Source organism: Halichoeres trimaculatus, unplaced genomic scaffold, assembly GCF_033239565.1.
Source record: "Halichoeres trimaculatus isolate MK-OKI-2021-1 unplaced genomic scaffold, fHalTri1.1 fHalTri1_scaffold_3, whole genome shotgun sequence".
Taxonomy (NCBI): Eukaryota; Metazoa; Chordata; class Actinopteri; order Labriformes; family Labridae; genus Halichoeres; species Halichoeres trimaculatus.
Genome location: NW_027437181.1, coordinates 22,459,093 through 22,485,028, shown reverse-complemented (window position 1 = coordinate 22,485,028; position 25,936 = coordinate 22,459,093). Strand labels below are relative to the sequence as shown.

General features: G+C 42.5%; 1 protein-coding gene across 3 annotated transcripts in view; it reads left to right on the top strand.

Moving 5' to 3' along the window:
• The window catches only part of hcn4 (hyperpolarization activated cyclic nucleotide-gated potassium channel 4), a 79,047-nt gene extending 57,151 nt beyond the window's left edge, over nt 1-21,896 (top strand). For all 3 annotated transcript variants that reach the window (XM_074666295.1, XM_074666296.1, XM_074666294.1), the window contains 4 exons: nt 1,327-1,473; nt 1,729-1,969; nt 12,057-12,221; nt 13,950-21,896. In XM_074666295.1, coding sequence (XP_074522396.1) covers nt 1,327-1,473; nt 1,729-1,969; nt 12,057-12,221; nt 13,950-16,231 — 2,835 coding nt within the window. In that variant the 3' untranslated portion in view covers nt 16,232-21,896. The remainder of the gene's footprint in view (nt 1-1,326; nt 1,474-1,728; nt 1,970-12,056; nt 12,222-13,949) is intronic.
• The last annotated feature ends 4,040 nt before the right edge of the window (nt 21,897-25,936 follow it).

The following is a 25,936-nucleotide window of genomic DNA, read 5'->3' as shown; positions in this document are numbered from 1 at the left end:
TGCCTCTCAGACCCATGATACTTCATTTTTTGTAAACTTTGACTGATTAACAACACATAGCGACACTTCCACATCATCTTTTGGTGAAATCACAATATTACACCCATTTAAGTGAAAAAAACAACCTATTTAAGTACAAATGATCAAACTCCCTGTACAAAGACCAAGTTTAGTTATTATACTTATTAAGTCTTTCTTATCCAATGTAGCAAGGTGAATTTAAAAATGCACACCAGATAAAAGCTTGGGTCTTAAGAGGTTAGGCATTATTTCAAATTTTGATCATATTGCACTTGAACACTGTCCTACACCATCATACCTTCTCTTTCTCACACTTTCTTCCCTGGGCTGTAGCGACCAAATGCACAGGCAACTCAAGATACAAGCAAACAGGCTAGCTGGTGATGACATTTCAACAGGATGTATCATGAAAAATCCACATTATAAGTTTTAGTCTCATAATAGGGATCCCCACAAAACGTGAAACAAGCCAGCCAAGTCCTTTCCACCTTTGGCAGAATCTGCTCACCTTGTGACACTGAAAGGTCACCCCTCACCTGGTGTCTCCACCCTCACCTTCCAAGCCACACCTTCAGAGCAATGCTGTCATGGATTTACTCTAATGATTAAACCACAAGGATGTGGAGATCTCATATTTACATGCAGCTAGAAGTTGTTTGCTCTTTTTTTCTTTGCATTATGCTACATGCAGTTGAAATACAATACGTGTTGCTATCTTGTAGCTTGTAAGATAGATAAACACTGTAAGCCTCAACACGTCATAAAATCTACAAAAGTTTGATACTTAACTCTGTCACCATGCCAACCTGTGTTTAAAATGACATTAAGTTATCTAAACATTTACTAACTCCCTGTCGCATCATTGGTTGATACACTTCTTTGACAGAATCCTCTGCAACTTGCTCTGGTATTGTAAAATGACAAAAAAGGACAAAAACATACACATTTATTTTTATTATAAAATTATTTCAGTGGTAATTTAGATCAGCTAGATGTCTGCTAAAGTAGAGAATTTGTCTCAAAGGTAGGTGATTTTCAAAAACTGGGAAAATTTAATAGACTGCGATCATACCTCTCTCCATGTCTCCAGTATGTTCAGAACAACCGACATGTATTTCATGAATTACTTTTGGTTGTTTTCTGGATATGTTTTCAGACCAAAGCTGAGCTGACCTGTATATTTTCATCTTCATGTTCTTGTTTGTCTGACTCTGTTGCTAGCTTTTCCCTGTGGCTGTGTATTCCTCCTGTTGACACTTTATTTTTTGAATAACATGACTGTTGTGTGTCTCTGTGTCCCTGCAGTACAAACAGGTGGAGCAGTACATGTCCTTCCACAAGCTGCCAGCAGATATGAGGCAGAGGATCCACGACTACTACGAGCACCGTTACCAGGGCAAGATGTTCGACGAGGAGAGCATCCTGGGAGAGCTGAACGAGCCTCTGCGAGAGGTGATATGAAAGCTCTTCTCTCTGTTTGAATCTCTTGCACATTCACATTTGCACGTCTACTGTTTGACATTTCCCTCAGTTCAGCTTCTCGAGGCCTAACCCAAACAAGAGTAAAACTGAAACAAAAAAAAAAAGAAATGTCTGCACAGTTGACATTTTTCTGTTGGTACTGTAATATCTAAAATAGGACCAGCTCTGTTTTGCTCCTCCTGCTAACTGCTCGCTCTGTCTGTTGTCTGTTTTTCTCACACACAGGAAATCATCAACTTTAACTGTCGTAAGCTCGTGGCATCCATGCCTCTGTTTGCCAATGCAGACCCAAATTTTGTTACCTCTATGCTCACCAAGCTCAAGTTTGAGGTGTTCCAGCCTGGGGATTATATCATCAGGGAGGGTACCATCGGCAAAAAGATGTACTTCATACAACACGGGGTTGTCAGCGTGCTAACCAAAGGCAATAAAGAGACCAAGCTTTCAGATGGCTCCTACTTCGGAGGTAAGACGAGCTAGTGCTGCAAGGTCACACACACACAAACACACACACACGCACATCCTTCTGTGGAGCTAAAATCTGCTCTGTTTTAATATTTATAATGTGTTCCTTCAGCACTTTAAGGAGTTGGCCAGGGTTTGAATTTTGATGTGTAAGGCAACAGCCTTTGGATAATGCTATTCTGGCTCTGATATTAGCTCATATTCATGCTCATGTTGTGCACTTCTTGTCACCTCACTTAAAATTCATCTTCATGGTTTATGCAGGACTTTTCCCTTAATTCACATCATAAGCTTTTTCTGAAATGTAGGGCAAAAATCCAAATTAAAGAAACTGTGCGGTTGTAGGAATTAAGAGGTATGGATTCAAGGGTCAGAGTGGTCACAAAGCTGTGAAATGACACACTATGGAAATGCTTGTGACTTGTGGGATAACCTTGAGTTGTTATGTACTTAGCTTGTGTTATGTTTTTAATCAGGGTCAGATAATGCACACCCCTCTCATGGTCCCACAGAGGCTATGACACATGTAGGAGACAATGCTGCCATACTGCCCTCACCAAATACCAATTAATTTGCCCAGTGACAGCGTATCATTTAGACTACACTGTTAAGTAATGAGAGATGGTGGCAAAGCATTTAACAGCACATGACCTGCCTGTGGAAGTTTAATTACGCCTTGCCTGCTCAAGTCCATCTCCATGCCCTCTCTCCGGGGGTTCCAGAGAAATAATGAAAAGATGGCAGGCAATCTATCTCTACACATGCCAAGACTAATCAACATTTTAGACCACATGGCCCTGGCTCTCTCCAGGGCCATGTTGTCTAAAATGTTTTCCAAAGTGCTTCCTCCTTCCGTCCATCCTCAGTGAGAAAGAGTTCAGATTCAAAGAGAAAACAGACTCAGGCTGTTTTTATTCGACATGCAGGTCACACTTTTTCCCACTGCTCACTCCTCGCTGAAACACTAAATTCAGTGTACTCTTGTTCGATCTCTTTCAAAAAACAGAGTGCATGCATAGGAATTAGGGGTGCACTGTTCACAATTTTCTGGCCAATCACCAATCTTTAAAAAGCCTGACCTGCCGATTCCAGTTTGGGCCAATATCGATTTTTAGTTTTTTATTCTTTTTATAACTGACAGCATGTACCTTCAATCTTCCATTCTTATTTTATTGAAAATCATTGAATAATACCTGGGCTGCACGCTGCGCTGCAGCCTCACAGCAAGAAGGTCACCGATTCGATTCCCAGCTTGGCCGGTGGGCCTTTTGCATGTTCTCTCCATGCATGTGTAGGTTCTCTCTGGGTACTCCGGCTTCCTCCCACAGTCCAAAAACATGTTCACCAGGTTAATTAAGCACTCTAAATTGTCCTGAGGTGTGAGTGTGTGCGTGAAAGGTTGTCTGTCTGTCTGTCTGTGTCAGCCCTGTGTTTAACTGGCGACCAGTGCAGGGTGTACCCCGCCTCTCGCCCAATGACAGCTGGAATAGGCTCCAGCCACCCGCGACCCTGAACAGAATAAGCGGTTCAGAAAATGAATGAATGAATGAATGAACACTACTGTAAAACAATAAAATCTTTATGTTTTAACTTAAACAACCAATAGATGATCTGAGTTTTGGGTCTCAGAGCAAAGCGACAATGGCTGTCAGACCTTCCCAGACGTATATAAGATCAGATTCATATGTAAGGGTGGGCCGACTGCCTATCCCCCAAAATTAAGGAAACCTCCACCAATCAGCTGAGCGATGAATTGGTGCATGTCTAATAGGAATACATGCACCTAACTTTTGTGTCTTGTGTAAACTTAAAGATAAAAAACACAGGTTTTCAAGCAGAAACTGGCCCCGCTTGCTTTAATCTTAAGTTTCAGATCTGTAACTATTTTCCCTTATTGCACATAATAGACACCATTACTGGCACTAGCAGTGCCTCTCCTATGGAGGGGAGTAAGCCTGGAGCCACTGGGAGTGTGTTACCAAACATGAGTTAGTCATTTATGAAATTGATTGGTTAATTTGTGGATCATCGCAGGGCGTATGTGGCACAGGTGTCAGTGTAGCTGTTACTATCACAAAACAGGAAGTCAAAATTGTTTTTTCTTTATTATCATGTACTTACAGCATGGAGGTCTGCTCCACATGCATTATAAGCCATCCAGCCATTGGAAAGCTTTCTCTTTGTTAAGGACATCCAATGTCAGCAGGCTCCCCTTGTTGGTACAGCAAATGGCTCACATGTACGCTAATCAACATCTCCACAAGCTGGTGTAACACAACTCATTCATTCATGGACAATTTGAATTATTTATATACTCAGCGGTCTACTTCAGTTTGTGAGCTGCTGGATTAGCTCGAGCCAGAGAGCCTAACGTCTAAAGTGGACACGACGTGTCCTGGACAGGAATGTCGGCCGGGCATACAGCAATCCAGCGTAGAGGGGAAATGTAATGTGACTGCAGTACTAACGCCAAGGGACACATGGATCACTGCCAAGCCTGCTCTCTGGATGTTTTCCTGGGATCAGCAAGAAAACATGCACCCTCCACCCCCCACTCTGCCTTGACTTGCCTCTTTTTCTCCCTATAGTTCACAATTGAGACACTTATCTGAACAGCATCTCGGTTGCCCTCTCAGAGCCCAGACAGAGTAGGTTATTGTGCTGTTCGACTCCATCCTTTGTAGCCCTCAGTAAATGATGTGTTGCCTACATAGACTGTGGCTCTTTGGCTCTCCTGGTTGGAGTGGGTCTTGGTGACCTTGTGGTGGCCCTGCATGCCAGTCAGACGTGCTTATCAAGAGCTGCCTCTGATTGCACCTCTAAGATGGCTTACTTTGCCTCTGAGTGAGTGGCTTGTTTCAGCTTTGTAAGTGGGACTGAAGAAAAAAAGTGATCCAGAGAGTGAGAGTAGGAGACATGGGAGTAGAGTAAGTTGACTGTACAGTTTGCAATCTCCTGTGTCATCCTTTTGCAGTTACTCAGACTTTGACTGATTTTCAGTGAATGGTGCTTTCTTAAGCCCCAGTCCTGTGAAGTCCTGGGTTTAGGAACTAAAACTCCCTTCTCCTCCTCTCGGTTTTCCCTTTTCCATTTCTCTCCGAGCTCAGTCTGACTGTGCTTCAGAGCTGCCAAATGGCCACCCTTTGACTGAGTGAGTCAGTGAGAGAATCTGGCAGCTGCAAAGGCCCAGGTAATCCTCCCGATCCTTAACCCAGTTAACACCCTGCACCTCTTACTCTGGAGCAGCATCAGCTGAAGATGGAGGCACTGCAGCAGTCTGCTGAGTGACACAATGTGGGATGATATGATGATGTATAGAGTGTCCTTATATAATACGACAGGCTAGATAGAGTAGGATGATATACAATACAATGCTGTGCTTTGAAACTGTTGCTGATGTTATACAACACAATATGTTGTGAGATATTGTTAAGATTATATGATACATCACAAGATACTCCATAATACATACATTCAAGTCTGTATTGTGGTATTAAATGTATCATTGATCCTATACATAAATTAATGAACAGTTTTTGATATAAGATGAATATTTAAAAAATTGTCTCTCATGGTGAGAGCTATACTTTTATGGTAGCATCTACTCAAGTAGCTTCCAGCCAGGGTTCACTTGTTCCATCTTTAGCTGTTTTCTGGTAAATAAAGAGAATAAGTTACTAACTCATCTGTACATTCACACAAACATACTCTAGCCTATGAATTTTCTTCCATGTTTATTTTGTTGCTCACCAACACAGCCAGCCTGGATTCAGGGGGTAAAAGAGAATCAATGAGATGTGACGGGACCTCAGCATCAGCAGCAGTGCTGAGAAAACACTGGCTCTCCCCTACCTGTCTGTGCATGCTAGCCAAACGGAAGGTGTTTGCACAGCTATGCTAATGCTGTGAGGGATCGAGCATGGCATGTCACTGGGAATCAGGCAGCCCACTGTGGATGTTTCAAAGGTTAGAGAGTGTCTGCTCTGTAGGCTGGGGGGCAGCATGGTGGGAGGGAGATGGGAGGTGACAGTTGGACTCAGAGTCCAGGTGAGCTTCACCAGACCAGGCTACAGGACTCGGATACTTTAACCACAGAACAAGCAGCACTGCTCATTCTCATTAATTCACATCCATGCACCATATAAGCAGAAAGGAAGTCAGGAACACCACCCAAACACACACTGAATCACATGCAGAAACATTCACTACGAGACTTAAACCTTATCTAAAAGCACATTCAAAGGCCAACATTTGCATTCACTCAGATTCATGAAAAGTTGTTTGCAGACCAGCTTCTGGCTGATGCTTTCTTATACAGCACATGGATTTTTTTTCCATATCAGGATTTAATATCACATTCTTTGTAAAAGCAGTATTTGTTTGAAATGTAGCATTTTTATGCTTCAGTGCATGTTTTAAGAGGAAAATTCCAATGAGGTGAAAAAGGATTTTTATTTCAAAGCTGTAGCCTTTCTTGCACCATTTTAACCCCATGATCTGCTTATTAAGAGTTTTTCCATCTTTTAACCTTAATTTGTTCCCTACAGCTTTGTGCTCTCAGTAAAGATGTCACAAAAAAGAGGTCATTTAAAACTTTCTGGCCTTTATACAACTGTACTGCTCTTGTGTCATCACCCTGTGAGCTTACAGTATTCAAATGACAAGTGGAAACAGTAATGCTCACTAGACGTCTCTCATTGGGCTTTACAGCCACTCTTACGTCAACACATTCTCACCAGCTCTGGGAAGTTTCAGGGCATGCAGGCTGTGCTGTGCTGCACTGAGAGCTAGGACTCTAGGGGAGCATCTCTTCAGTAAGAGCTCGGACACGTGGGCTGCACCATCCAGCAAAAGACTAGTCATGTGTGCTCTTACCAAGGTCACAGCATATGACGTCTTGCTCCTCCATTCCCTGAGCTACATCCAATTTTAATTGCTGTCATTCAATTTTGATGAATGCTTTGTCACTTAAGTGCAAAAAAGAAACACATCATTGCTCTGGTGAAGTAACTGCTGGTGCACAGAGCCTTTTAGAATCTGAGGCATATTTGTATCTGTAGCACTTACTTGGCAAACAAAGATTTTAAAACGATCACTGCCCAGCCAGATAAACTCAAAGCTATGCTGGACAGAAGGCAGACCAGACAGGGAGATTTATCGAGTAGTCTTTCAGAGTTCATCATCATTTTATTTTATTTTCATTTTTATGTGCAAGCTCTTTTTTTTCTCAGGGCTTTCAGTCTGAATGAAAAAAAAAAGCTCTGACAGATTTAATTCACTGCCAGTATCTTGGCCTATCATTAGTTATCCTGTGTCATGGCTGATTTATAACAAGCTTTTCTAATTTTAGCTTGCAGAGCCCACCACTTGGGGTTATTTTTAATCATCTCATTCTTATTTACGACCACACAGAGATGGGTTATTGTTGACGCAAGAGTAAGTTTAAGTAGAAAACACATACCCTCATACACAAAGCAGGCTACACTATCTACAGCAACTAAGCCTGTTCTAGGATTTCATGCAGGATTTGGGGCACATTGCAATGAGTCACAGGGGATGTGAGTAAGCAGTGAGAGCACAGCATTCATAAATACATGGAGTAAAACTCACAAACTATCCGCAATAGCTGTCAAAAGTAGAACTGTAAGGAACTTTTCCGCTTGTCTTTCAGCAAACAAGGAAACTCTTTTATTTCATTTCACATTTGTCTCTTTAAATGTGAGGTATGAGTCACTCTGAGCTTTCAGCCAATCACAGGCTCTGTCTTTCCAACGCAGGCTTGATCCTGTTTGATAATGAGAGCCAGAGTGTTGTGCTTTTGACAGCATTGTGTCTTTTACTCAAAGGAAGCTTTACATTCAAAACAGTGCTTGGGAATTAGCCCCTTATCCTGTGCTGTTGCAAACAATGTCTCCATAATCTATATTCAATACAGACTCCGCATAACAATACTTGTCTTAATTGATGATTACTTTCTTCAGAACCTACAAAAAAGTATTATGATGGGCCTAATCAAAAATAGATCATTTGATAAACTCTGAGAGAAATCGTAACCTGAAATGACTTAAGGTTTCATTTTAGCAGCCTTTCTTTTATAGTAGCATTGATTTCCTTTTGGACTAGTTGAGGTAGCAGAGTGTGGAGTCACCCTCTAAAAAACATATTTGAGGTTCAAGTTTAACTTCTTCCCGCATTTATCATTGAAGTAAGTAAGTAAAATCCATGAAATCCTTATTCCTTTTGTTACGTTTACTTGTATTCAGGAAAATATAAAAGCTTAAGGATTACTTCTTGCAGTAGCACCCTCAAACCTTTGAGTTTCTATTATTCTGTGCTTACTGCCATAAGTTTAAGGATTATTAGAAGTAAAAGTAACCTGGGAGAGAGACTACAGGCCCGTTTCCACAAAGCAGGTTCAGTTCGGTTTGTCTCGGTGCGACACGCATTTTGGGGCATTTCTACTGACTAAACCTGGGACAGATCCCAGATACAGATACTGAGACAAACTGTCCCACTTTTTTTGGGACCCTTCTGCTGGGGTGCCACCCATACCAATCTGATCCCAGAAGGTGGGGCTACAACACTCACAACACAGTCCGTTGATTGGTTAAAAGAATCGTCACCTACCCTGCGACAGCGGCTGCTGTATTCCTCCTCGCGGCACACAGCCAATGGTCAACACTGTGTCATGCAGCTATGTCGTCACACTATTACGTAACTGACGCCATGGCAGCATCCAGCTCACACGCCCCCGACAAGAGGGGGCACAGTTGGCTGTGGAAACGCAAACAGGATCAGGCTTTACTGATCCAACCTGTTCCTTACTGATGCAAACCGGACTGCTTGGTGGAAATTGGGTTTTTGTACACACAAACTTTCACTTTGTCACTTTATAAATATCAGTGAGAAACATATGACTGAAAGTGAGAAATGGGCGGCTGTGTGGCTCAGTGGTAGAGTAGTCGCCTCTCAATCAGAAGATTGGGGGTTTGATTCCAGCTCCTGCAGTCACATGCCAAAGTGTCCTTGAGCAAGACACTGAACCCCCAATTGCTCCCACTGTAAGTCAATGCTGTGTGGATGTGAATGAGATTTGGAATTAGAGGAAACTGATGGTTTACAATAGGAAATTCTCTACCATCAGTGTGTGAATGTAGTGTGTATGGGTGAATGAGACAAGCAGTGTAATGCACTTTGAGTGGTCTGAGAGACTAGAAAAGCGCTATATAAGTACTGGTCCATTTACCATTTACCAAAAAATCTGTAGGGGTCTTAAATATTGAGGCTACTGTGTACTGTATTGAGTTTACTAGCAACAACTTGTGTACGATGCAAGAAGAAGCAATCCTTTCCATAATATAAATCTTATTTCATCTTCTCAGTCGTGTTTGGTCAATATTGCGTTTAATTTTTGATATTTCTGACACTTTATCCAGAACAGACTGAACACCAGGCACTCCCAGAAAACATGGCAGTGGTTGTGCCTGTCTCCAACACTTTAAATCCCCTCCTGTAAAGCATGCTTCCTGCTTTGAGCTACAACACTGTCTATAGAGGTCAACAAAATCAACAAACCAAAAGTTCTTGACAGGAGCTTTAAACATTCAAAGATCTCCTCTAATCTCTTATTGCTCAGCTTGGAGAAGGTTGAACGGGATCCAACACCCTCAGCTCTTACAGTTCAAATGGCACCACCAAGTGTCTGGGCTTTGCTCACTTTCTACAAACACAGTCTGATGAGGCCAAAGGGCTCACTGCAGCTCACAGCCTCATCCTTGCTATATTGGCTTCATCCAGAAGGCCATGGGACAAGAGGATTTAATACAGAGCTGTGATGCTCCTCTCCAGAGGGGATTACTGGAGCAGTGCTGCGGGAAATGGACCCCCCAGCACAGCTACAGCCAGAACTGCCCCTCTAGCACACACTGGCTGTACACACACTGAAACACATGTGCAACATACAGTGTACACATACACACTCACAAGCATGTTTTTTTAGACTCACATTCACAAGCCTCTCTTGCTAACTGGGCCATTGCTCATTCAGCCATGCTCTCTGTAACACACATGAACAGCAACACACTGAGGTTGTTCCTATGCTTCAGATCCAGTACATTTACCTCTCCCCCAGTGCAGTCATGTATTCTCTCTGTATCTGTGCATCTAGCTACTATTTCAGGCCATCAAATACAATCATCACAATTTTACACTCACTGACCAGGGAACATTAAGCATTGTACACTCAAATGTCATCACATCATATTCAAGTGTGGGGGTGAAAGCTTCAAGTGTAGAACTAACAGGATATTGATGCTATTATTTTTGATCGTTTATTTTGGGTTTTATTACCATTTCATTTAGAATTCATACTTTCATGAATGACATTAAGTCAATAAGAGCAGAGAGAGAAAGACGTTGTATATCACATTTCCATATAGTAGTAGGTGTTTCTCACTTGCTGTGGAGCATGTTTTGGTACCTGGCCAGTGGGAGGAGAAGAGAAGTAGGGGGGTTGTAATTTGCTATTAGGCAGTGCTCTCAGCATTTACAGCATATTTTGCAATCCACCTGCTCAGTCTGAACCATAATCACCTTTCTAAGATCCCCCCAGAAAATGTATTTTATGCGTAAGTTGGTACCTCTTTTTGTTTTTTGTTTTCTTTTATTTCACATTATAACACCTTTATTTATCACATTTAACATCAAAGGAAAAAGTATTCAAAGTATTTAGCGATGCCAGAAAAGCAGTGGTAAAATTTTTGAGCTCTTACCAGCATCTGTCGCCCACAGCAGCTAGCATGCTGTGGCTAATTAACTGAAAGGCCTTCTCTATCTGGTAATTAACTCCTTATGAAGCTTCCTGATGTTTCTTTCCTTTACAGAAAGTTCTTCATATATAGCCCCCAATGTAAGTGTTCTGCATTGTCCAAATGCAATTAGTCACTTTAATTAAATCAGGGATAACAGCACCAGACTGCTGCGAAGTAATTACACAAACTTCAAGCTACACGTGAAATTAGACTTCCCAGCTAGTGTCCATCTCTGGGTTTTAAGTGGCAGATTATATTTAGTACAGATCAACAAATCTATGACATCATGTGGACACTAGGAAAGCGAACTGATGACTGGAGACAAAAAGAATCTTGGATGAGGGTTATGTATGTAAATAATGAAAAGTGCAGTTAGTAAAGATTTCTTATTGTGAATTTTGTCGATATGCTACACACAAATTCTGGTTTTATATAACTTATATCAAAGAGTTTTGGTAGGACGTTAAAGAATAAGCAAAAGCTGCCAGCAGCAGCACACACGCATAGGGATATCACAAGGCAGAGATTGGCTGTTTTGTTGATGAGTAAACCTATGAATGTGATCTATGGGAGATAAGTCGGGTTATTTAAAAGTTTCATTTGAAATATGGAGGAAAGGGGATTGGGAACATGAATGGATGGAAGAATTCAGGGCATCTGTCTGAGCGAGCTGGAAATGGGTTTCTGAGAAAGAGGCAGTGTTTTTGCCTATGCAAAAAGTGCAGATGTGGATGTAGGATAATGAAGTGTCAGGCTTCAGTGGGTCACGCAGAAGTGAAAGTCTTAATTGTGAAATGGTTGGCTGGTGATCAGGAAATCAAGGGCAAAAAAATAGAACTTTCATGGTAAGTTGGGTGCGTAAAAAAAGAGATGACTTAAGGAATGATTTCATTAACAAATTCCTTTTTTGACAGTTTTATTTTTCATTAATTGAGAGGCCAGTTTGTTATAGTAATGAAAAAATGTAATTTCTTTCTCGCGATGTCAGTCTTTTGTGTAGAAAGGGCAGCAGAAACAAAGGCACACTTCTGCACCTCTGAGTCATTTTTAGTAATTATGGAGTGTCTTCTCAGAACAGGAAAGCCTGTACTAGAAATGAGAGCACTAAGAACATTTCTGGTTTGTGTGTTTTATCTTTGAAGTCACTGCAATACAAGAGACTATCCCACCACGAAACTTGTGTGTTTATTTGAGACAATGAGGTCAGTGAAACTGAAAAAAACATTGAAGTGAAGGTTTAACTTTAACATCTGGTTTCTTTTTCCTTTTGTTTTGCAGAAATTTGTTTACTGACACGAGGCAGAAGGACAGCCAGTGTTCGAGCTGACACGTACTGCCGTCTGTACTCACTGTCTGTGGACAACTTCAATGAGGTGCTGGAGGAGTATCCAATGATGAGACGAGCCTTTGAGACTGTTGCGTTGGACAGATTGGACCGTATTGGTAAGAGGATACAGTTTTGAAGACCATGAACTACTTAATGTGACCAGCTGTTTTTTTGTAAACCTTGATCTAGACATAAATGCCTCGCTTTATATTCCAAGTTACAACCCTTCAATGAGCTTGTTTTATGTCACCTGTACATTAGAGTAGATTACATCTGTTTAGAAGATAATCCATGAATTCTTTTCCGTTTTTGTATACCCGTGAGTGCGTTTGAACAGTATGGCACACTGACCCTGATGGGAAAAAAAAACACTAAATATTTCAAACCAGCCCTTTAGGTTTTAGACAAAACTTTAGAGCTGTGAAAATGTTCCCACAGATTCTCAGTGAATGAAATTACTTCTACTTATCTGCATATAAACATGAAGATAAAGCCTGGGTTTTGAAATCCCTGCTTGACTTCTCTTACCCATACAATTGATATTCTCTCTATATCCATCACTGTTCCCAGGCTCAGCCTGAGCAGATGAAAAATTCACAATGAAAGGCACGCCTGTATCATCACTCAGCCATCGCTGTATGCTCTGTTTTATCCTCAGCTATGTTTAGAATGGAAGATAGAGGAATTGCTTTAGGGGGTCTCTTTGTAGAAAATGGGTGCTTTGAAAAGATGTGGTGGGCTGATAGTGATGTCTCCGTAAGGCAGTCTCCTACGGTTGTCCTTTCTCCTGGGCGTGAAGCTTGTGTTCACCCTTCTCCCCTAATAAAGTCACTCGCATGGCAATGATCCACAAAGAAATTACTGTCTTGATGGACTTGGCCCAAATTGATAGGCCGTGTGCGGGTGATAAAAGGTCAGGTGGAGCTAGGGTCAAGTTGAATGTAGATACAATACCCCAACCCAACACCTCTACTAATCTGCCTGCAGTCATGGCAGAAAATGCAGAAATTGATCTGTTCCTAATTACATTTACACTATCTTTGGATTTCACAGCCTTTTGTCCGCACCAAATTGAAAATGGCAGTCATGTGAATTAACCCTGTCGCTGCTAGTGTGGCCATTCAGCAATGACTAATAGACTCCTGGTCAGAGCTGCACACATTTCTCTTCGAGGTTGGGTCAGCTGCTATTCTTAGTGATACAGCTCTATCTTGTCTCTTTGACCTTGTGCAAACCTCACAGGGACTTCATGCATTTTCTAGGGTGTGAAGTGAGGTGCTGAGACAGCTAAGACAAAGACATTTTTTAAAGACCATTCTTATTCTGAATCTCAAATGAGGCTATCATTTTCCTTTTGTAAGGTAACGTATTTCCTAGAACATTTTGAACTCTATCCCTGCTTTTTGAGCTACTTTCCTCCAATTTTTAAAGCCTCTAGCTGAGAATATTTAAAGACACTACTTACTCCATATCAGTTTCAGTTTTTCTCAGTGATGACATTGGACTGAGTCTTTTAAAAAGACTGACTGAGCCAGTAGACAGCACACCACCCATGCCCCAGGCTGTCAAGGATCCTGAGCTTCTGTCTTACGATAGTTATCTCCAACTCATCTTTTGTTGTTCTTCTTTTCCATGCTCTTTTATGCCTTCTAGTTCCCCTTCTGCTTATCACCCTGCCTCTTTGAAAATGTGTTTTCCACACTCCTCATGTACTTTGAGGTTCACATTTTCTTTATTCTCTTTCAGTTTCAGAAAAAAAGGAGGTTACTCCTATACCAACAAATGACAGCCTCAGTCTATCTGTGTTGTAGATTTATGTTCATGCCATTCTCGTCTTTTCACAGGCAAGAAAAACTCCATCCTACAACACAAGGTGCAACATGACCTCAACTCTGGTGTGCTCAATTACCAAGAGAATGAAATCATCCAGCAGATCGTGCAACATGACAGGGACATGGCCACCTGCGCCCATCTCTTGCAGAACCTCCCTCCTCAGACGCCTCCTTCGCCTACCCCTGTCATCTGGGCCCCCCTCATTCAGGCTCCTCTTCAAGCAGCAGCAGCCACAACCTCAGTAGCCATCGCCCTGACACACCATCCCCACCTCCCGCCAACTCTTTTCAGGCCTCCTGTTTCTGTTCTCGGTTCCCTAAAAGACCCCTCCAGTCGCCTCAAGAAGTTCCCCTCATTTGTTCCCCCATCCCCAACACCGGACTCTACCGGGAACTCTCCCTCTAGCACACCCTCTAAACTCCGCACTGGGGTGGACATGTCATTGCTGGCCTCTTTTCGGGCCCAGCATATGACGTCAGGTACAGGTGCAACTGGGTCCAGTCAGCAGGCCTCAAGTGGAACAGCCAACAATGGACCTAGTGCGGCTGGTTCTGGGACCAGTGGAGGAGGGGCCTCTGCCTTTCCCTTTGGACCATTCTCTTCCTCTGGGTCACCCTCATCTAGTATGGCCCAGCTACACCCACAACCACAGAATCAACAACCCTTCCGCTCTAGCACTCCACCTTTATCAAACCTCTTTCACCAAGGATCCACAAGTGGTAGCACAGGTTCAGGGATAAGTGGGGGTGCAGTTGGAGCATGTGGAGGTGCAACAGGGTGGTCTTCAGGTGGAGCAGTTGGAGGGTCTGCGGAAGGAGACACTTCTTGGGCTGGAGAGGACTTTACAACTGGAACGACAGAACTGACTCCGGGGGGGAACTTTGGGTTGGGAGGAGCAACTTGTGGCTCAGTAGGTGAGATCTCAGGGGAATCAATTGGGGGGGTATCTGAAGCACCTGTGGCTGCTGCTTGTGGGAAGTTAGCGGCTGGTGCATCAGTCATATCAGGGCCATTCGGAGATGCAACCAGAAGATCAATAACAGGGACTTCTAGAGGATCATTAAAAAGAGCTTCTAGAGGATCAGTGGGAGGGACCTCTGGAGAAACATTGGTATCATTGGCCACTGGCGAATCTTTAGGGAGGGGTTCTGGTGGATCGATTGGAATGGTTTCTGGGATATTGACAGGTGGGGCCTCTGGGGGATCACTCGTGGGAACTTCAGGTGATTCAATAGTAGGGAATCCTGGAACATCATTTGGAAAGACTTCTGTTGGACCAACAACTAGCCATATTGGGGGAGGTTTCAGTGGGCCAGGGGTAGGAATGATTGGTGGACATGCAAGCAGAGCAGTAGGAGGGACAGTGGGGAGCCATATAGGAGGGTCTACAGCTTGTCCTGTTGGAGGAACATCAAGTGGAATCCCATCTGGATATATGAACTCCTCTCGCTGTCAGAGTCCCATATCTGCTGGCCCATCTAGTTCTACGTCTAGTCAGCTTCCCCATAGTCAACCACCTCCCAAGCCTCCTCAGGTGGTTCCTTTGCAGCAGTTTGCTGGAGGGGGCAGGACTACGAGTGGCTTAAACCTTTTCCATACTCCTTCACAAGGGTCCCCATCCTCAAGTAGAGGACAGCACAGTCAACAGCCCACTGAGGGTTCCCCATCTGCCCTGAGCCACATTAATCTGGCAGGCCTTCAGTCTGGATTCCTCCCTCACCAAGTGTCCATGGAGAGGTCTGCCCTGGCCTCCTTGGCCCAGTACGGCTCAGCAAATGCCTCCCCCTGCCTTACCCCAGTGGCACCCAGCCCTACTATTCAAAGCCCAGTAGCTGGCAGAACTTTCCACTACAGTGACCCCTCCAGTGCCACAGGATCCCACAGTTCTCTTCTCATGCCACAGTCTTCTCTCCCATCACAGCTTCCCAGCCAGCCACAAACAACAGGAAGAGATTCTCCACTGGGCCGCTTTTCTGAGGACTTGAAGCTTTTATCCAGCTCACATTCATCTTTGCATCAAGAGGTAGCCCAGGTGTCAGGCCACCATACTCCTCCCCCCTCTGTGGAAACTGGATATTACCCCTCACCTTTTTCATCGCCCACTCTTGTGCCCAAACCCTGCAGCTCAGTGCCAGGGCGCATGACTCCTCCGACCCAAATGTCTCCAGGGTATCCTCACCAGACTCAGTCCCCTGGGACCTCCCCAGCCTCACATCTACGGAGGGGCTCAGTTGCCTACTCATCAGATCTAGAACCTCAAACTGTCCGCTCTAAACTTCCCTCTAATTTGTGAGGATTGATCACACCCTCCAGTGCTCCTCCAAAGTGAAGCACACACAAACTATCTCCAAGTGTGGCTTTCTTTTCTTTCTATCTTCAGACTCCACTGTGTTCCACCTCTCATTTTACCAAGATCTTACATCTACTGTGATTTAAAGACACTTTACTGGGTAACTCAGAAGTATACACTATTTATTTTATGTGTCGTCCTTTTTCAAAGTCATACATACTGTGTATAGATAAAAATATATTTAAAAGATAGGTTAATCAGAGGACTAGGAGGGTGTGAAAAATTATCTCCATTTAAAGGACAGACTTTTTCTTTATTCAACTATGCCAAATTCATCCAGTGATGTTTGGGAAGACATTCAGTGGACTACACAATAATTCTCTTTTTTCAGCAGGAACCTATGCACTAATACCTGCATGTATAAAGGCTTTTTGTGTGTTTCAAAAGAAAAAAGTATCTACATTTTTAGCAAAAACAACATGCTTCAAGACAGGCTGACTCTTGTACCATGTCATACAGGATCACATATTGTTGATCCTTAAATGTATCTGTTAGATTGTAATTATTTATCAACTGTGTAAGATTTTCAAAACTTTACGAGAGATGGAGAAGAGATTTTAGAAACCAAAAAAATTTTCTTGTGGGGTAATAATTCACCTCCTCTTGGTCCTTCAATCCTCATTTTATACCACTTTATTGCAAGTTTGAAGGAAGGAGGTTTAGCAAGCAACCCTCCATCTCAGTACTGATACATAACGGTTTGTAAACGGCTGCCTTTCTGCAGAGTCCTCGACCATATCCTAACAAGCTCACTTTGTCTTCCAAGCCCATGCCGCTAATGTGTGTAGAGAACTTGTTTTTCTTACTGACTGTGTGCAACTGTGGATGTCTGCGTGTGTGAGAGAGAATAAGTGTCTGCTTTAGTGGAACAGTCAGATGCAAGGCAAGACTTTTTCCTGGACTGTTTAAAAGGCGGTTTCTCAAAAACTAGGACTTCCATTTCCCACAGCTTGTGTGTTGTAATGTGGAGCACTCAGACCATTGGAAATCAAAGAACTGTCAATAACAATACAGCCCCTAAATCAGACTTTACAGTCATATATGATATACATTATCCAGTACATAAAAATATCAAATATATCACCAAGGATTTATTTTTTGGGGAATGCTTTACCAGAAGCTGCTAAAGGGTAACTACAGATGTTTATCTTCACTGAGTAAGAGATGTTGAATGTACATTTTTATGATGCTAAAAGTAAGTTCTCTAGTGGATGCACTGAAGGCAGGGAGACTGTTCCATATCTAAAAATACTTTAATCTGCAGCCATTTCGCCTGCAAAAGTGTCCTTCAGCAAGCTACAGAAACAATAATGACAAAATGTATCAAGGCAATCTTGATGTGTGACTCAGTACTTCAGGTCAGTAAGCCTCAAGCAGCCCACTCTTTATAGCAAGGAGATATTCCCATACTGTCACCAAACTCCAAGCAAAATGCATTCTTCTTTTTGTATGTATTTTATTTTTTAAGTTTTAGCACTATATACAGCAGATAATTCAATATCTTTGACTGCAGTGTTTGCGTTTTTTTATTAAGTATACACTGAATGGTGCTGATATTGATTAAGCTGTTGGAAATCAAAGATGGAAATGTATCCATCAATATTAGCTCATTCGGGATCTAAAGGTGCAGTCAGAAAGCCTAGCCATGCTCGGGTTAAGTGGATACATGGAAAAGAAAGATATCGCTGAGCTCCCATAGGAGGAGAGCTGCAATATGCTTCTGCATGTTTGTCTGCAGCTCATCACCAAGACAGATCTGGTTCCACTCAGACAGCTGGGTCCCTAACTCCGTCACAGCACTCAGCCACAGCAGCCTAATTTAACAAGACATGTCTGTAATCTCTTGACCCTCTCGCAGGCTATCATGGACTCACACAGAGAGGTGCACAGGGACAGTGCTCTTCGCTCATTACAGCTCTGAAAGGTCCAGATAACAACGCATATTGCTATACAAATGACATGACACATACAGCTGCAGGAATGCACATTTAGAGACATGCACACAACCAGGTCAGCACACGGTGGCTTCCCATTCCAAAAACCAAGAAAAATGAACAATCCTAATTTTTTGTGCACATATTATATTGGAGAAAATATACCACATTTAAACAACAGAAAGGGAATCCTTAAAATTTTCACTGTGTTTTTTAGATTCAGCTCATAAAAAAACCATCATGAACTAAATAGAAACTGGACACTAACTTCATTGCAAGCTCTACAGGACTTTTAGGCAATACTGTCATTGAAAGACCAATAACTTGCTCTGATCAGTAACCTAAAGGAAGTGCTCATCAGAGTATATGACTGATACAGTGACTTTGCTATAATGTGTTTCTGTTCAAAAAGCTAGTTCATGTAGATATTTAGTTTATCCAGAGCATGAAAATAAGAAAATGTCAAAATATCACCCAACTGAATCCATCACCTTCAAGATATGACACTATTTTTTTGTAAATGTTGGTCACAAGAACTTTGTGATTATTTTGCCTAATACAGATTAAAAGGATGACATGAATGAAGAATCACAGCTTTTGTGTAGGTTTATGGACAGAGGAGGCTTGAACAACATCTGGAGCCCCGTTTTGTTTTACACAATCTAAATCTGAAGATGAAAACTCCATGAAAGGCTCTGTAACATAGTCATTAATCTTTTGTTTTAAAGTAGGAAGCTTTGGACTCTTTTTTCCACCTCCATCATTCAGAGTGTTCAGGGGAAGCAGGGACAGAGACAGCAGAGGGTAAACACATCGAACGGTTTCACCCCTTGAATACTGATCATCTGCAAACAGTGTAGGTGTTTAAACCCTGGTCTTCCTGCTGGCCTTGCACTGTACAAAAGCAGGCAAACTGTTGTACCTCCCACATGGGGAAGAAGCCCCCTTTTTTTCTTGCAATGTGACCTTTTGAAGGTGTGTAATGGGAAGAAGAGTTTGAAGTGTATGTGTGAGAAAAAGGTGTAGACATGAGGATGAATTCAGGTTCTGAGGGGAACGAATAATCTGACCTTCAGCCAAGGGGAGAAGAGGCACATGATGGGGTCATATGAGTTGTGAGCTGTTCCTCAGGCTTCACCCCCTGCCTTATTGTTGTCCCTGTATGCCTGTGGATGTTTGTTATTGTGTTATTGATCAGGAGGGAAAGCCCTGAGCTCAGTAGCCACTGTAGCAGCCGCTCTGTGTGTGTGTGTGTGTGTGTGTGTGTGTGTGTGTGTGTGTGTGTGTGTGTGTGTGTGTGTGTGTGTGTGTGTGTGTGTGTGTGTGTGTGTGTGTGTGTGTGTGTGTGTGTGTGAGTGTGAGTGTAGGCTGGCAGGGTCAATTGACAGGGGCTGGGCCCTGACGGAGGAGGGTGGGAGCGGGAGGCACAGGTCATAGCAAAGGGAGAGGGTGACAATACACAGGGATTGATTAGTTGGCCTGAACTTAGTCTGGTGCATCATCACAGATAAGTGATTTCAAGTAGGATATCCACTGAAGCCAGTTATTTTATCTCCTGCAGCTGCATGTAGCATGGCAAATTTTACAATTTTTTTTTAGAGGAAGGAAATGTGAAAGATACCTTCTTTTTTTAAAAAGAGAATAACTGATAATGTCTGCGATCCACTCGTTCATGCAGGGAACTGTTTCTTTACATCCTTGTGTGTCTTAACATGGGGAGGAAGCAGCAGGAGAAATAGCAATGAATGACACTTGAAGGATCACAACACGCCAGTGTTGTGTTAAAACACTGCAACAGAGAATGTCCAGAAATCAGTTCAGAGGAAACAGAAGGAAAGCTCTTGATGTGACTGTTGTTGCTTTGATGCTGTAAAGTATTGTTGTCAGCTGAGCGTTCTACGTCTGTTTGGATTGATTGCTTTATTTGAAGTGAATCTCATCTAGGTCAAGGCTATCTAGGCTTGAGACTGAAACTGAGGATGTTGTGGTAAAATTTATCACATCTGGCAGGAGTTATTAATCTCTCCTCTGCCTGAGGCCATGCCTGGCTCAGGTCTTGTTGTTGGCTCCAGGTAGATGTGTTGTTAAAGCAGCCAGCAGGTTTGTAGATCGACCCTCCCTCCTATTGCAGATCCTTGGTGCAGCTCCACATGGCACCTCTGTACTATTTCCAATTCATGGTTGTTTCTGCAGCGCAGCATGTTCATATTCTGTTTGGTGCACTTCCAATTTCACTGCCTAATCTTAGCACCCCCACCCCCCTTTTGTGCTGTCCTACAGCCCATAAATATGTGTAGCTTAATCAGCAATACACACTGATGAAATCATTTGCTGTGATGGAGGATTAGATGTAGCAGCAGTTGTTATCGAACCTGCAATTTCTCTGAGAAGAAAAGATGTGTGTGAGTGTGTGTGTGTTTTCTTTTTCTTAGGCCCCTGGTGATACATTCAAGGCCACAAAATCCTTTTACAAACATCCCATTTATTTAATTCACAAGCACCTGGATCAGGTGCTGTGTGAGACACTTCACCCCATTGTGTTCAGATATGATAAGGAAATTGCTCAGTGTGGTGATAAGTTGCATTTGCAGTAGCATCTCATATAACTGACCTCTTTTGCTGCTGGAATAACATGATGGTAATGTTATTTTGACACAAAGTGGGCTGTTGGGTAGTGTAACCTGGATGTGACCCAGTTGAGTGCCACCTGCAGGAGGAGTGTAAAAGTTCACTACTAAGTGTGATTTGTGAAGGTAAAGCTCTGTGCATAAAACTGACAGTAGTCTCTTTTTGTAGCAGTCAAAACAAAGTAATCTATTCATCCTATTTAGTTTAATCATATTTAAGATTTCACAAAGTAAGATGGTTCGATCTGGTTGATTTGTTCTTTGGTTACAGCTGAACAGGTGTCTTATGTTGAAGCCAAAGTTGGGATGGGAGGGACTTATAACTGGATAAGCGAGGGAGGGAATAAAAAGGCAACTTGGTACTTCTTTTAAAAAGATGAGGGTTTACATTTAAAAAACTATTTTTCTCATTTGCTGAAGTGTGTACTATAATTCCACTTAATCTTTTGAAATCATAATGACATCAAAATAATTATTTATACAGATTTATGTATTTCCATAGGACCTATTTAAATTTATGTATTTATTTTAGACTCTCTTGATAAGTGATCTCCATATCAGATAACAATAAGCAATGCTCACCATGTTGTGTGTGTACAGACGTCATAGCATATCCATGGTTTTTAAGGAAACATTTACATTGTATAATCTCTCTTCTTTGATGCGATGTAGCAGTGGGACATTTTTTGTAACGTGATGCTACAGACCAAGACTTTCTACCTGAAGGCTCAACCTTTTTGTTTCATGAAGACAGTGACTGCTTCAACACTTCTTTCGTGGATGAGCAACCTTTTGGTGGAGGACAGTATTTTGACCGCTTTGCTATTGATCAATGGATATCTATTTTTTCTGCATTTAACACAGGAACAACGGGGAAAAAAGCAATAAGGGAACTGTATAGGTATGGTGTGACTGGATGTGCACTTGGGGAACATTGCGCTGACCCACAGAACAGCCACATATGGTAGCCGTGGCTTATTATCTGTGTGGCAGTGAAACGGGTGAGGCGTAAACTGCATTGTCAATAAGCACACATACTGGATGAAATAAAATGGTATAGAATAAATTATAAGAAATACATTGCTAGAGTGTTTTCTTTTCTCTCTTTGCCTTCACATATTTTAAATGTTGCATCATAACACCTCATGCAACATGCAAACCCTTTATTTCTTATATTATTGACACTTTCCTTTTTATTGGCGTGTGCAGCTGAGTGTGAGAAATTGCAAATTTGTGCGGTCATTCTATTTCTCCTCCATCTTGTGAGAGGTGTCAGTGAGCAAATGTCTTTTTCCTCCACACACTTATTCACAGATGCATACAAAGAGCATTCGGGAGACAGGTGAGGCTCCTCAGAATGCCGTAAATGTTGGCAGCCTGTAAAAAAGGAGGACAGTCTGCGGCTGCCCCTGTGAGCACTCAGCCATCTGCTTCATTAGAATTCCCCCTTGAGGTAACCTTCCCTCCGCAAGAGGAACTCATTGAAAGTGAAGGGCTTTGCTTTAGATTGTCTATTGTAATTACACATTATTCTCCTCCTCTCGTGCCGGCCTGCTGAGAGGAGACGAAATGGCGACAAGAAAGCACACAGGGTCCTGGTGTGAGTGCTGCGCGGCTGCTTCTTCTTCTTCTGCTGCTGCTGCTGCTGTTGCCACATGAGCCTTGTTTCTTCTGTGCTTTTTTTTTTTTTTTTTTGTGCGACTGGCCAGATCAGCGAGGTCATGGTGACATCTTCACTGCTGAAGTGGCTGTGCATCTGCTGCCATAGAGAGATGACCAGCACTAATGCCTTCCTCTGCAGTATCTGGGATAATCTGCTCCAGTTCTCCTTGGGTCAAACTCGACAGTAATTAATCCTTTCATTACCCCACGGGCCTCAGGGTTAAAGCACTGTAAACGCGTGTGTCTCAAGTTTTTTGCTGCGTCCAAGATGGACTCTTTCAACTCCACAGTTGAGCTTGAGAAAGCATGCATCATCATTGTTATACGCTAAAATATCTTAATTTTAACATTAAAGAGGGGCATGAGGGCTCTGAGGGATTCAAGTCAGTGGGTGGGATGAAACTTGAGTGTCCTGTAAGGCTAAGACAGGCTACTGTGGACAAATGTGGAGTTCTTATCAAATGAAAAAGTATTTAAAACATGACTACTGTCTTTCTATTTTTTTTGTCTTACCTGTTTTATTTTAAGTGCATTTGAGGTAGCTCTCTCGGGAAAGTGCTCTTACTCTTCTTCCTCCTCTCACGCCCATAGCATGTCTCTATATTGTTGGCAGCCAGGGGCCCAGAGCACTCAAAAGCACACACACACACACACACACACACACACACACACACACACACACACACACAACTACAGCCCAGCCAAATAAGTTTCCCCCCTCTAAAACCCATCGTCAAAGCCTTTTGAAATCCGCCAGTTTGTTCGCAAATATTGCCCAAATGCCAACTTTGCAATGTAGCCTCTGATGTGCATGGCCCAAAGTTTTCTCCGTCAGTGTGTCTGCATTTGTGTGTGCCTCGCGGGACTGAGTTCATGAAAGCATACACATGGATAACATCAGAAAGATGGCCACAGGTTGCCAACCCTAATGACCCCACTTTGCCTCTTGCTCCTCCAGCCCCCTGGTCCTCTGGCCTTTTCTTTCCTCCTGTGCAAAAAAAAGCTCATGATGTTCGGAAATGCACCATATGTGCCCTACTTAAAAGAAGATCAAAAAATGGGACAAATAATTTTGGTTGGTAAGATGTGCATACAAATACATGTGAAATAACAAGTGCAATCATTTTGAAGCAATAAGATTGGGCCTTTCTTCGATAGATGTTTCCTGTGTCACAGTGCACTTTCACTTGTCATGTGTAGGTGGCAGTAATGACAAAATTGTGCGCTGAAAAGACTCAGAACAAGGCAAGTGTTTGAGACTCATTTCAAGTGAAGCCGGACACTGCATTCATGATGATGCCAATTCTTGAACATTAGTGTTTTTATTCACTGCTCAAACTGTCAGCGATGATCACGCTAACTCAAAACAGGCATGAACAAAACACTGAATGAATATCCTCATCTCCAGCTCACATACTCTCACTCACGCTCAGACCTCCGTCCCTCCCCCCTGCAGCTCTCTGGCCCGCTCACAGCCGTCCTGCCAGAGTCCGTTTGTGTGGCAGTGGGCATGTACAAGGAGGTGCGTTGTTATGACAACGTGATGTTTTTGCGAAAAAGGTGTTTCCATTGCACTTTTGCGAGAAACTTCAATATTGAAACTTCTGATAAACCACCTCTTGAGAGCGTAAAAACTTTTTATCAAAATGTGAGAGGTTTTTCGAAAATGTGGCATTTCCATTACCATTTTTTATTGCGATTTTTACATTTTTGCGCAATTCTAGGTGTAATGGAAACACAGCTACAGTGGAAGTCCTAAAGTTTTTACAGCAGAAATAAACATTTTTAGCCTCGTACAACAAAACATCTCCTGACTGAATTGCTAATTCAATTGCTAACTATCGACACACACTGTAGGGCGGGTGATTTTTTTTAACTCGGTAGTTTAGATGATATTAAGGTCACAAGTTCACCCAGTTCACCCACAAGTTCACTATAGCAATTCGTTCTTTGTGATTGACATGTAGCTCTTTGATACAAAGTGCAATCAAGCTTTGTTTCAGAGAAGGCTGTGTGCCGCCAGTGACAGTTGCTGTCACATGGTAAGTGACGATTCTTTCGACCAATCAATGGTCTGCAGTGTTGTAGCTCCACCTTCCAAGAGTGGATCGGTTCAGTCTTGCACCCATACGAAAGTGTCCCAAAAAGTGGGACTGCTCGTCTTGGTTATTTGGGGATCTGTCCCAGGACAAGTCAGCGGAAACACCACTAAATGTGCACCGGACTGCTTGGTGGAAATGCAGCTATACTGTACATGTGGGAAGTTGTGGTCACCCGTAGCATTAGCTCTTCCATAGTCCTGCAAAGCTGCCCTGTCACCGTTTGGAAGTGCCTAAGATATTATCCATGCTTTCAACTTTCCACAGTGAAGCATCAGTGCGATCTGATCAATACAGATATATGTATTTAGGAAGTTTGACAGCTGAAAACTGTGGTCCATATCCTTGGTAATTGATGTTTTGAAGATCGGCTGTAACCTATATATCAGGTATTTCTCCATCCATGCTTCCTTCTCCTATATATTATCTGCACATCATAACATATCAACACTTCAACCTTTTCAGGCAATTTTCGAGATCATAGGGGCACTGATGTTGGTAAAGAGAGAGATGGACTTTGATGTGATGATGTGTTGCCTTGAGCTGTGACCCCACAGTGATGTGTCAACACAAGACACGGCAGCTCAAGTTGTCACCCTGCCATCTGTTAGCGGTCCTCAGTAAATGTTCGTTTCTTAGCAGGGCCAATCTCCTTCCCAGACAAACGCTGCGAGGCTCACACAGCTAGCTGCCCGTTTCTGACCAGAGAGGCTTAAATCCATCTTGCAATGCTCACGATTTTTTTAAATACTGTTATTTTGAATCAGCTCTTGAGATTAAATTGCAGCGAGTAATTTCCATAATGTTAAATCTAATCTAATGTAATCTAAAAAAAGAAGAAAAAAAATGGACTCTGACTCATCTCAACTGATTGCTGGTGTGTGTGTGTGTGGGGGGGGTAAAATTAAAGAGGAGGTATATTCTTCGTCTGCTTTCCAAATGCTCAACAGTAAACTGATATAGTTTCTCTTTCACAACAAACACAACATTTTCCAAAGAAACCAAACACATTTTAATATATATTAGCATGCTACATAGTTCAGTGGATGATGCCTGCATATTCAAAGAAAAAAAAACTAAAAAAAAAAAAAAAAAAAACGCTCCTTCTTCTAAGAATAATAATATGAATAGAAACCCAGAGGGACTCATTTAGAAGAGAGGAAAATACCTTATTTTTAGCAATAATAATCCTCCATCACTGGTGATCCCTTCAACACCATCCTCCTCTCTGTCCCTCCCTCCCTCCCAAAGAGAGCTGATGGGTAAAAGATCCCCCATGCTCACATCTCTTTGCTCCTCTTGGCTTCAGAGAAGCTATTTCCCCCA